Source organism: Neolamprologus brichardi, chromosome 5 (assembly GCF_056152115.1).
Source record: "Neolamprologus brichardi isolate AB-2024 chromosome 5, ASM5615211v1, whole genome shotgun sequence".
Taxonomy (NCBI): Eukaryota; Metazoa; Chordata; class Actinopteri; order Cichliformes; family Cichlidae; genus Neolamprologus; species Neolamprologus brichardi.
The window spans coordinates 3476843-3489661 of record NC_142108.1 but is presented as its reverse complement, the minus strand read 5'-3'; the positions used below and the strand labels follow the sequence as shown (position 1 = coordinate 3489661).

Sequence of the window (12819 nt, the reverse complement as noted above, 5' to 3'; positions counted from 1 at the left end):
TATTTAGCAACTGTAGTGTGACATAGTGCTAAATGAAACTGAATACAACAGGCATTTAAATCAAATCTATGGTTGGACTGTGAGAGAAGTAGTCGTGGCTTAGCGAGAAAGCTCAAATGTAAATGTAGTGGCAGACTTTATTATTTCCAGATGAAATCCACACACGCAAAAATCAGCTATCGGCGCTAGCTAACAGTCAGTGCAGTTTTATATGAGTTGCCCTTTTAGCTAGTCACTGCAAATCACATTTGATTACGTTAATCTCAAGCTGAGTCACAATGCTGCAAACTCCTAAAGTTACATAAAAGGGAAAAGGAGGATTACATTTTTTGAAGATGCATTTTTTCATTTCATTGTGTGTTAAAGGCAAATACTAAAAGGGGAGCACACAAAATCATTATCTGATTATGTGGCTTTGACTCAAATTAGACTCTTTGTATCTTATTGTCTGTGTCAATGTCCTAATTTTCTTTTGTCCTCATTTAACCCTGTGAAGCCAAGTGTGCTTTTCCTCTGAAAACCCCCCAAATTCCACAACACCTTTTAAACAACTGCAATTACAAAAATATCGGATGTAGCAAATATGATACAAATTAAAACTCATACATTACATCAAATTTCTTTCTTTAAATTTAAAAAACAATGGATTTTCTGGTCATTAATTCATGTACAAGGGTAACTATTGTTACTCTTTTCTAAACTGAGTGGTTTCTGTCAGACCTGCTTCCAGAACAAAATGATTGGGGTGCATCAGACGTTAATCAGGGTGATCTCTGCCTATACAGTTTACTGGTCATCAAAACAACTCTTTATTGATATATATGGAGGTGTCGTTGAGGGTACAGGGTCTTCCTGTTGTCTTCATGGGGAAAGAATAAAGCTTCATAATTTGCTTTTTGCCCATAACTCCAGTCTGGATGACCTGGTGGTGGGAGCGCCGCTGTTCATGCATCGGGGGACTAACGGGCGTCTGGAGGAGTTGGGAAAAGTGTATGTGTATCTACAGAGGAGTCCTCTGGAGCTGGAACCAAGTCAGTCTCATCTCCTGGGTCTTCAGGCCTTCAGCCGGTTTGGCACCTCTCTGGCCCCGTTGGGTGACCTCAACCAAGATGGTTTCAATGGTAAATTTGCATCATAGAGAATGTGCTGAATATAGACCAAAACGAGACAAAATAATTCAGTTGTTACACTATAGGTCAGAACCCCATTTCTGAACATACTTTACTATAACTTTTTTCTATTGGGAAATCCACACATTGTCTTAACCACTTACACAGCTTAGGGGTGCAGGGAACCTGGAGCCTGGTGTAGAGGGGAGTTAAACCCTTGACAAGTTTCCAGTTCATCATACCATTAACACATACAGTAAATACAGACAGCCTCACAGGCGCACTGTTGAACCTAACATGCATGTCTTTGGACTGTGGGAGGAAACTAGTGCATCTGGAGAAAAAGGAAGGCTTTTTTTAAATTTGAGGCATCAGTCACCACCATGCCACCTTTTCTTTTGAGACCACGTTAGTTAAAGTAAGATTATTTTTCCATCTGGAGTCATTTATTTTCAGATGCATGGCTCTGTTCTTGTTCCTCCCTGAAATTCCAGGCATACGTGATGGGAGAGCTGCAGAAACAGAAAAAACTGACAAAAGACATAACCTTGATTAAGTCAGAAATAGCATGAAATTGATAATCTGGGGTAAAGGTGGGTTGCAAAGGAAACGGGGTCAATGCTAAAGCACCCTTAAAGGAGCCATTATATGAGATTTTGGCAATATGACATGAGAGTGTAGTGTAGTGGTTGTTCTTGGCAAGCAGAAGGTTCCTGGTTCAATTCTAACTAGAGACACAAATGCCTTTGGCGTTGTCAAATATAAATGAAAATGTTTGTGAAACAAAATCTGCAGAGCTACTTGCTGTGGTGAAGCCTTTAGCCAAAAGTGGCCCTCTTGTGTGCAAATAAGAAGTGTACCAGCTCAACTGTCTGTGGGCTGGCAGATTAGCAGATCTGTTGGGAGTGCTGGCTGAGGTGAACGTTGTTGCCTACCAGAAATAATACTGCACTCAGTTTGTTTTTTTAGATTTAGTTTCTGTCCCATGAAGTAGTTTCTTTCATACAGATCTGCACTCAAGTGCCCATTTGTCTAATGAGTTTCTTCTTTGGTTGTTTCATGCTATAAAAAGACAGAGAAAAGGGTGAAAAGTGCCAATCATATAAACAGGGAAAAGCAAATCCTCACATTTGCGCAGCATAAAGAGCCAAATGTTTTGCTTGTTTATTTCCTACATGACTGAGTCAGTAGAAGGGAAAGAGTGTAGTGACTGATTTCATGTTTCAGCACTCGTTTAAACTGCCTCAGATGCTTTTCCAAATGTGAACGATAACTTGGCTGAGCTAACAGACACACTGACAGTCTACAATTCATTCATTCAAGATTCAGCCAAAGTCTAACTATGTAAATAACCAATAAACACAGCAAATGACTGAAGTCTGCTCCTTGAAAAACAACTGTCAGTCCTAGAACAATTGTTCTTCATTATTTTGTTGTTGAAGGAATATAATTGCGTTGTGCTGCCTTGCATAATAATATACATGTAGTTAACAAAGTCTTGTTGCTGTTTACGATCAGACGTGGCAATCGGCTGTCCGTACGGAGGAGACGACCAGCAGGGGTCGGTTTTCATCTACAACGGTCATGTCGGAGGACTGAAGGACACCCCCACTCAGATGCTCTCGGGCCAGTGGGCTTTCAGCTCTTTCCCGGCCAGTTTTGGCTTTACTGTGCGAGGCAACAGAGATCTAGATCAAAACGGGTACCCAGGTACTGCAGAAAAGGCTCCAACACATCTCTATCAACGCTTCTTTGTTTCATTTCATTTATTGATTTAAGTCACTTTCCTCTTCTCGCAGACCTGATTGTCGGTGCTTTTGGGGTAGATAAAGCTGTCCTCTACAGGTATGTTTAAACTTTTAGTAACGTAATCACAGTCATGCAGACCATTCTACTCATTCTTGTCTCGTGTCTGCAATCAGAGCTCGGCCAATAGTGAACGCCAGCGCGTCTCTCACAGTACAGCCGACCATGTTCAACCAGGAGGAGAAGCACTGCATGCTGACCACAGGGAATAAAAGTCTTTCTGTGTCTTGGTAAGGTATTTTCCTGTTCAGAGTTCGAAACATATGCTTATTAATAGGCGGATTATACACAGTTTGATCGAGCCTTTGGCACTTACCGCTGTAGTGGAAGTTTCTTTAATGGTCTACCAAAAAAGTTTAAGAGCAACTCAAGAGTTCTCTGAGGTTATGGAGCATCTCCTAAATTATGTAACACACATCTTAGTCAGTGCTTTACCTCAAGAGAATGTCAAATGACTTCATGTTTGCCAGTTTCCTCCTCTGAACACAGAGTATTCTTAGAATCAGTGGAAAAACAAGGAGTAAACTTCTCCCAGCTTTCAGTCCCAATAAAGCTCTTTCCACAAGTTCACTTTAACCGTCGGATTCGGTGTGGAACCTTTAAATGCTGTTATGGGGTGTTTGCCAAGCTGCCTGGTGTCTTTGTATCTGACTCTGATGTTGATACAAGCGAGTCTTGTTTTCATGCTTATTGCTGTATTTTCTGCTACCGTGGAAACAAAACGGAAACAGAGGGAGAGAGGAGAAGATGGGGAGGTGGGAGAAAGGAGGAGTAGCTACATGGAGGAATGAAAAGAGAGTTGGGCAGGAGACGGAGGATTTGAAAAGGTTGGAAAAGGTTTGTAAGTTTTATGGAATGAATGAACAAGATGTTGTTTGACACTACACTCATGTACGTGTGTGCATTTCAAAGCTAGAGCTCCTAAAAGGGACCTTTCATGTGTTTCCATAGTTACAACAGCTAATATTAAACATGACAAGAATTTTTACTTTTCACTTAAATTGCCTCACTTCGCTATAATTCTGAGGAATAAAGCTCGGGTGTCTGAGGTGTCAGACTGTAGCTTTTTTTGCTCTTGGTTCTGCACCAAATCACAAGGCGCTTTATATTTTAAGGCAAGGACCCTACGATAATACAGAGACAACCCCAACAATCAGACAATCCCCTATGAGCAAACACTTGGTGACAGTGGGAAGGAAAAACTTTTTAAGAGGAAGAAGCCTCCAGCAGAACCAGGCTCAGGGAGGGGCGGGGCCATCTGCTGCGACCGGTTGGGGGTTGCAATGAAAGACTTTAGAGTAAGCAGTGGGAGTAGGATTGTAGAACGTGGTGATGCTGCATATCAGCTGGTCATGTGTCCAGCTGAGATGAATTGTGTCTAACCACGTCTGTGAGGGTGAAGTCAAACATAACCCAAACTTACAAATCACAAGTTTGCCTAGAGAGGATAAATAAATCTGTGTACAATCAGAGGAGAAGTCGATCTCACGAAATGACAAAACTTCTGAAAACATATGAAGAACGTGATCCAGCGAGATGCCAAGCAGCTCCCAGGTGTCGGCAAACAGATTTACACAGCTTGTTTCCTGTGCTTTTATGTGCACCATTCAAGCACATAGTGTAATTGTTAAGTGCTGATTTTGTGTTATTATTCCAGCACATTTACAGTCAGTGTTTACTTTGGTTTAAATGTAAGTAAATGGCCAAGGATGGCTGGAATTCATTTAGAATCAGATCACACCGACAACATTTTCGTATCTAATTGAAAGCTGTCTGATGTTGCATAAACATAGACTGGAGCATTTCAGTGTTTTATTCTGATCTCTACCAATCTGCCACACCTGCTGACTGCAGGAGCGCAGCAGTGGATCTTCTTGTTTTAACTGGTTAATCCAACCATCCATTTCCCTCTGTGAGTTTCCCATCACACCTTCTGCTTTGTCCAGTATAATGTTACAGTAACGGTACACAGAAAATCTACCGTATTTCAGTTCTAAGGTTATATAATGAGGTAATAATAACAAACATCTGGTACTTAGCAGGTTCTAAAGTTAGGCAAATATAAAAGCAAAACAACAACACTAAACTATTTTATTATTATTATTTTTAAAAAGCTCAAATGCAGTGTGTAAAAACTCCATCTGTGTCTAGAGCCACTTTTAGCAGCAATAACTTTAGGTAATCATTTTCCGTATGACCCAGTTTCACATCATTGTGGTGGAATCTTTGCCCACTCTACTTTACAACGTTGCTTCAGTTCATTGAGGTTTGCGGGCATCTGTTTATGTGCAGCTCTCTTAAGGTCCTTCCACACCATTCTGGCCAGGTTGAGGTCTGGACTTGGAGTGGGCCACTGTAACACCTTGACTCTCTTCTTTTTCAGCTGCTCTGTTGTAGATTTGCTGCTGTGCTTGCGATCGTTGTTTCATGACCCGATTTTGGCCACACTTTGGTTGTCAGACAGACGGCCTCACATTTGACTCTAGAATACTTTGGTGTACAGACCAGTTCATGCTCAACTCAACAATGTGCTTGGTGGTGCTGCAGTTACTATGAGATGTTTTCTATAAATGTGGTGCTGTGCATTATGACCAAACATCTTCTCATAGGTCATTTTCCTAATTTTAAGACCTGCTAAGAATCAGATATGTTTTTTTAAATTATTGCTTAATACATACAATCCTAAATTTGTCAGATTTATTAAAATTGTCTTTTATCCTGTCTTCCTTCTCTCACCCCAACCGGTCGCAGCAGATGGCCGCCCCTCCCTGAGCCTGGTTCTGCCGGAGGTTTCTTCCTGTTAAAAGGGAGTTTTTCCTTCCCACTGTCGCCAAAGTGCTTGCTCATAGGGGGTCATATGATTGTTGGGCTTTTCTCTGTATCTATGAAGCGCCTTGAGGCGACATTTGTTGTGATTTGGCGCTATATAAATAAAATTGAATTGAATTGAATTAAACTTTAAGAGAGGGAGTACTTTCTGTCATCAGATTACTTTCCTCAGAATTTGGTCTTCAGAAGGTTGCAAACAGTCTTAGACTGAATTTGGCCCTTCTAATCTGTATCTGAATTCATTGCACAGCGTCGATTTAGATACACTGGTTCTCACACTTTTTCTGCTATTTCTCATTTAAGAAGCACAAAACTAAGTTTTTTAAATGAATTATTAACAATAAAAAAGGATGCAGTTTGATTTTGACACAGGTAGCATCAAAGGACCCTTTTATTTGGTCTCCCTAAGAGAAGAACCATAATTATTCACTTTATTTACTAAACAGCTGCCTGATAGAGGCATACTGTAGATGCTTAATGCACACTGACTTAGTGCAGGGAAAAAACCCCAAAACAATAAATCTATCAATAGGGGATACTTTCTGAGGAAGACAGAGCTCTTGCTCAAATAAAGTCAAGCTAGCATGCTAGCTCTGCATGCTAATTTTTAAAGAATATTTGTGTCTGTCTTAAACCTCCAGCGTCAGCATCACTTTCTGCCTGCTGGCTAATGGGAAGCACCTCCCCTCTCATCTAGGTGAGGCACGCACACACACACACACACACACGCACACACACACACACACACACATGCACACACAAACGCACAGATGGTCCCCATTACCTTGCTTTCTTTGTGCAGCCACAAGTATGCTAGCCCTCACTGTGGTCAATTTGGCAGTTAAGATCAAGATAAAAGAACAATCGTGTAAACACAGGGTAACTTGGTGGGCTCCGGCAGTTTAGAAAAGTGCGTGTGTGTTTATTTGAAGTGAGTGGGTGTGTATTGTCTCTGTTCTCTGCATAGTTGTTGTCATGTGGTCTGCAGCAATGCTCTCTATGTTTCTGTACAGAGAACAAAATAGCACACAAAGGCTGTTTGCCATAATAATATTTACTCCTGCATATGTGTGTGTGTTTGCATGTGGCCAGGCAAACACAGACGGCTGAGCACATATGCGTTCGTGTATGTGCTTTGCACCAATTGGCATATTTGTGTGAAACATAGATGTGTGTGTCATGCATTTTTTTTAAGGCTTCGTGGCAGAGGTGCAGTTGGACAGTGGGAAGCAGAAGCAGAAGGAGTCTATCAGGAGGACTCTGTTCCTGGACAGCCAGCAGCCCAGCCTAGTGAAGACCTTTAACCTCACCAACAGAAAGCCCCTGTGTCACAACAGCAATATCTATCTGCGGGTCAGTCACACAAGCTGTGTTTGCACCTTGAGGTCAAGCAGATTGAGCGAATGTTTTCCATTTGATTTTTTTTTAGCAAACCTTTTGCTTTGGTCAGGTAGAATTTATTTATCTAGTCAAACTAGAGAAGATATAGGACTGCGGCCTCCTTGTGACTAGGAAAAATCAGCGGTTGCCCAATGATTCCACTGAATGCTTTTGAGGGAAAATAGCTGCAAACCAACTGGTTGCCTAGAGGTTGAACATACAATACCCTCAGCTTCTGGGTAGCCACTTTTCATGTCAAAAGAATTGCACAGGTCACGTAGTGGGAAGCAACCTGTCTCCAAACTGTTGTGGTCTGATTGCAATCACGTTCAGGTTCTCCATTGGCAAAGGCTTGCAAATAACATGTTGCAGTTGCAGTCTGCACTGCACAGATCTCTTTGTAATAGGGTACTTCACTTAACTGGTTGCATTCCTGTATAAAAGAGACGTTTCTGAGCGCCCATGTCATTATTTCTGGAGAAATGTCTTAATTTCTGTTTCAAATCTACGAGGTTCTGTCTACACTCTGAATGATAAGTAGTTAATGTGAATTTCTGTATATGTAGATGATAACAGATTTACAACAGATGGGAAAATATTTCTGATTTTTACCATATTTGTATTTAATTTATTTAATTTGACCTTTATTTATACAGGTAGTCTCACTGAGACTCAATGTCTCATTTACAAGAGAGACCTGTTTCGGACAAACATATTAAAATTACGACAACAAAGAATAGCCTAATGTTTACACAGTCATTTCAAAAACAGGAACAAGTTCCCATAGTGATGATTTTACAAGATAATTTTTTCATGAGAGCTGTGAGTCCTTCTGTAATGCATCCAATGAGGACTGGGCAGAAAACGAGAATGCTTTCTTTCCAAGTTCTGTAAGAGTCTGATAAATAAGAGGGGAGTAAACCACAAAAAGATTTATAGATAAAATTATACCAATGAGCCATCCTGTGTAAGGCCAGTGAGAAGCAGTCAGCCAAAGAACAGAAAGTACAGTGATGTGTTAAAGGTTTACAACCAGTTAGAAATCTTAGTGCCCCGTGATATCATGATATCACGTAAATTATATCACGTTATCCAGGAGGGGTAAAAAGGTGGTAGCAACGAGCCTTTTCCCTGCCGTGAAAGAGAAACACGATCGATTTTGGGAATATAAATGACCGTAACTCATCATATTATCACAGTTTGTGAGTAAACGCCAACTTCAGTTGCAAACTGATAACCGACTTACTCAATCTTAAAACTGTTTTATCACCGTAGCACAACGGACTGCTAATGTTCACAGAGCCGCTGTTCATCAGCAACAAGACTGCAAGTTCTTTGTACTTTGTCACAATAGTTTTGGTTGTGCTGCTGTGTCCAGCCACTGTGTGACTGTAACATGAGATGCTCCTCAATGAATAAGAAATGAATGAAGCTAAATAATTAGCATGATTGCTTATAAAGCATTCATAACTCGATTTGGAGCCTCTGAAAAGAACAAAAATACAGTGAAATATATCCATGAACCGAATAATTCAGCAACAAAAACTTAATTTTTTATTCTGTGACAACAATATAAAGCAAGAAAGACCTCAAGCTCTTTCTCTTACCTTTCTGAATCTTTCTCTTGAGTCTCATTCTAGTTTCTCATCAAATACAACTAGTTCAGATGGTCATCTGGACCTTTGGCGCATGCCGTTCCCCTGATCTCTTTCACCTTTCCTCACTTTCCTGTCAATTTGTACGACAAAAAAAGAGGGAGAGAAAAAAAAGTGTTTTATGACAACCACTAGTAAGATTACTGATCAGTATTTCTTATGCATGTACGTACTGAAAGTTGGTACCAGAGTTAACATATAAAAAACATTAAAAAAGGACAACATATCTAACAAAAGTTAACATAAACAGTGAATCTGAATCATTCATGAGCTTTGCAAATCTTTTGTAAGGAATGAAAAACATTTAATAGTTTAAAGGCTAAAAGATATGCAAATTGCATTTTGGTGAGGTGGCTATAATGATAAGTACACCCAGCAATTTTCAGATATAAACACACGCAGGGACAGAAATGTACTTACAGGCAGAACTATGATAATAAGCCTGCAAATAGTCGCTCATATTTCATGCTGTCATCTGGGCAGGAGAACAAGCACACATCATTTACAAACATGAAAGTAATTGTGCAAACAGCCCTTATTCTTCAGACCAACCATTTCATAAGTATGCTTTTAATAATTTTTGCAAATTTTCTACTTCTTAATGTTTGGAAAACACTCCAGCCCTGCTGCTTTTCATTGGAGCCGTCTAATCAGAGACTGGTTTGCACCTGCAGAACCAGGTGAATGCACTTAACTTTCGGCTAATACCGAGGTTGAAGTCATTTCCTAATAACAGGGTTTGAAGTTGCTGTTTGAAGTGCTACGTGAGGTGAAACCGCTTCAGTACCAATCCTCTCATCATTTAGTGGTGACCTGATCAAAGATTGTGCCTGACAAAGGCTCTTATGTCATACGTGTGGATGTTCACTGTAAGATATAATGAGCAGAGCACTTTGGTCTCTGACAGGATAAGAGACCAGAGTAGAAACTGACAAACATGCACTCATGTCAGTCAGCACTTATCTGTCTGTGTACTCTGTACTCTTTCTTTAAAAGAGCCACATCATTGTGTTTAGGGAATTCAGGCAACATGATATTAACTTTAAACACGCTCAGGCCATTTTAAAGGTAATGTTAATTTAAAACCTAACTTGTTATATCACTGCTGTTATAATATCAAAATCCCTTTCAATTTAGCTTAGCAATTTGGGTCAGTTCATCAGTTGCGTGCATTATAACCTCTGGTTGTATTGACTTTACCTCAGTGCATAACAAGTTGATATTGCCAGCCTCTCCTTTATCCCATAACCAGAAACAAACCAATTTGTTGTTCTCTGATCAACAGTTTTGGGGCTCAAACACAGTTGTACCTTTGTCCTACACATAGCTTTGCTGACTGATTTTTTCATACAAAGAGCTTAAGTGAAACCAAGTGATAAAAATAGGTGCACTAAAAGCCACTTTTCTGTGTGTTTCATGCTGTTTTAATTTTAATTCTTTGTGTTTTTTTCATGCTTCTTGCTTCGTTCACCTTTCAAAATCAAAATTAAAATCATCCACTTATAGACACCATCAACCACATCAAGCTTTTGGTCATTTGAATGACTGCATATGTTGTATACCCAGAATCCTTCACTCTATGTGGTTGAACACTGAAATAAGCGAATACAGGTTTGAATCCCCCATTGGCCAAAAGCTAGCTAACAGTATCGCTGGTATTTTGTTAGCTAACCTAAAAGCTAGCTAACAGTATCACTGGTATTTTGTTAGCTAACCTAAAAGCTAGCTAACAGTATCACTGGTATTTTGTTAGCTAACCTAAAAGCTAGCTAACAGTATCACTGGTATTTTGTTAGCTAACCTAAAAGCTAGCTAACAGTATCACTGGTATTTTGTTAGCTAACCTAAAAGCTAGCTAGCAGTACCACTGGTATTTTTTTCCTTCTCAGCACAAGTTTTGTGGAGTTTAGCTTGCAGGGGGTTATTGTAAATGTCAGGTAAAGATCCTTAACTTACATATATCCTATAAATACTCTAAAAACAGTAAAAAAAAAAAACCCCAATCAATCTGTATCTACTAAAATCTCACTCACACAATTTATGTTTTTGCATAGCGCCAATTCAGAACAACAGTTGCCTCAAAGTGCTTTATACTACAAGTCTTATAGTATAAGGTAACCAACAGTCCGACTGACAATCCCTTATGAGCAAGAACTTGGTGATGGTGGGAAAGAAGAACTCCCATTCAACAGAAAAAGACACTTCGGCATAACCAGGTTCAGGGAAGGTCGGCTGTTTGAGGCAAATGTTTGGGGGACAAGGGAAAGAGGAAAAAAGGAGAGAATAGCAAGACTGAGAACAAAAGAACTTGAGCCTGTAGCAGTATAATTAAGGGATGGTTCAGTCATCAGATCCATGGGACTGGTTCACTAAGGAGACGGGTGTGCTAAGGAGTCAGAGCGAGAACCAGACATTAGTTACTAGAATGAAAAAGTAATGTAGGCCAGTTTTTGCTGTAAAATCTGTTCTTATTTTCAGAAATCGCACTTGGTAGCTTTCTTTTATTTAAATATACAGATTTCTCAGCTTTTAATGCAGTTGCTTCTTTCTCTCTTTCAGCCTGAGGAAGAATTTCGGGATAAACTGTCCCCCATTTACATCAGCCTTAATTTCAGTTTGGATCCACAGGCCCCGCTAGACCAACATGGCCTCAGACCCATCCTCAATTACGAGACAGAACAGCTCATAGAGCAGAAGGTATGTACATCATCTAATGATATCATAATGCAAAACGCTGTGACAATACACTGTTGCATGCATGTAGAAACAGATGCAGGGATGGTAGCGTTAAACAAGCAGTAATAATTATACTACTACTAATAATAATGTTATTCTTGCAATTAAAAGCCGAAATGCTACAGTTTGGTGGTGCCAGTAGCGCCTGTAAAGCACAACATCAGGCATTTTAAGCAAAACAGCAAATACAATTCAAAACCTGTTTAAACCCTCTGTTGCTAATGCGCGTATTAGGAATTGGTCATTGAGATAAAGTATTTCTTCAGGTCTCATTAAACCACTTCAGAAGAAAGTGGGCAACACAAACCACATATATCTGATTGCAGCTGCGCTGTAGGGAAGTGGGTGTGTCATGCATAGGGTTAAAGTTAGTGTAATGGTGAGGGTGGTGGTGTCATGAACTTGGTTTGCAAGGTTTGCAAGGCTGCAGCTGGATGCTTCTACAACAAGCTGTGGGGCAATTTTAAGGCGGATTACAGTTCTCCATATCCTGCACTATTATAGAGCGAGAGGAGACTCAGCTTATTGGTGACAATAATTTTAGTGCAGTTTCTTTGAAAACACTGAATTTTAAGGATTACTTCAGTGAAGACATTGCCTTACAATTCAACCTTTCTAAAATGAAACTCGTGTTGTGGTCTGGAAGTTATCTGACTGTCTCCTGGACACCTTTCCCAGACTTTCTAGCATGTGGTATTGGTTACTAGGACTACTTCCTGAGTTAACTAGCCGTTGTGCAGAGGATTGTATGTCCTCCTGCCATTAACAGCATGATACAAAAAGTATATCATTTACTTGTGGATAAACAAATGCACTACCAGCACCCTCCTTCCTAATTTAACCTTACCAAAACCTTCCCAAACAAGATGGTCGAGCCTCACCTGTGCACATTTATTTAAATCTTGCAATGAAAGCTTCAGTGGAGATGGTATGCTTCATGTGTGCCAAAGTCTGTTTTTTGCACTTTGTTTTTGTGAACATGGCATCTGTCCCACCTGTTTTCTCCTCTTTTTCTGTCAGCTTTGTAGAGTGAATGACTCAAAGGAAGGATGCAAAGCAGACTGATAAGAAAAAAATTACCTTGAAGTCTGGCTTAAAAGCAAAAACACCAAATTTAGCACACAGCAGAAATCCAAGAGTTCCAGGAAAAACTGAAAGAACAAGGAGGAAGATAGACAGATGCTTAGAGGGACTATGTGTCTGTCTGTGGGGAAGGACAGAACTATATATACACACTGAGGACTAACTGGGAATTGAAAACAAGACAAAAAGTAATCAAGACAATCACAGGGGAGGAAGTTAAA

General features: G+C 40.0%; 1 protein-coding gene across 1 annotated transcript in view; it reads left to right on the top strand.

Moving 5' to 3' along the window:
• The window catches only part of LOC102778531 (integrin alpha-5-like), a 54640-nt gene that overhangs the window by 17584 nt on the left and 24237 nt on the right, over positions 1–12819 (top strand). Inside the window, exons 12-18 of the mRNA XM_087840499.1 lie at positions 913–1121; positions 2628–2819; positions 2909–2954; positions 3032–3145; positions 6386–6441; positions 6940–7097; positions 11339–11476. Coding sequence (XP_087696625.1) covers positions 913–1121; positions 2628–2819; positions 2909–2954; positions 3032–3145; positions 6386–6441; positions 6940–7097; positions 11339–11476 — 913 coding nt within the window. The remainder of the gene's footprint in view (positions 1–912; positions 1122–2627; positions 2820–2908; positions 2955–3031; positions 3146–6385; positions 6442–6939; positions 7098–11338; positions 11477–12819) is intronic.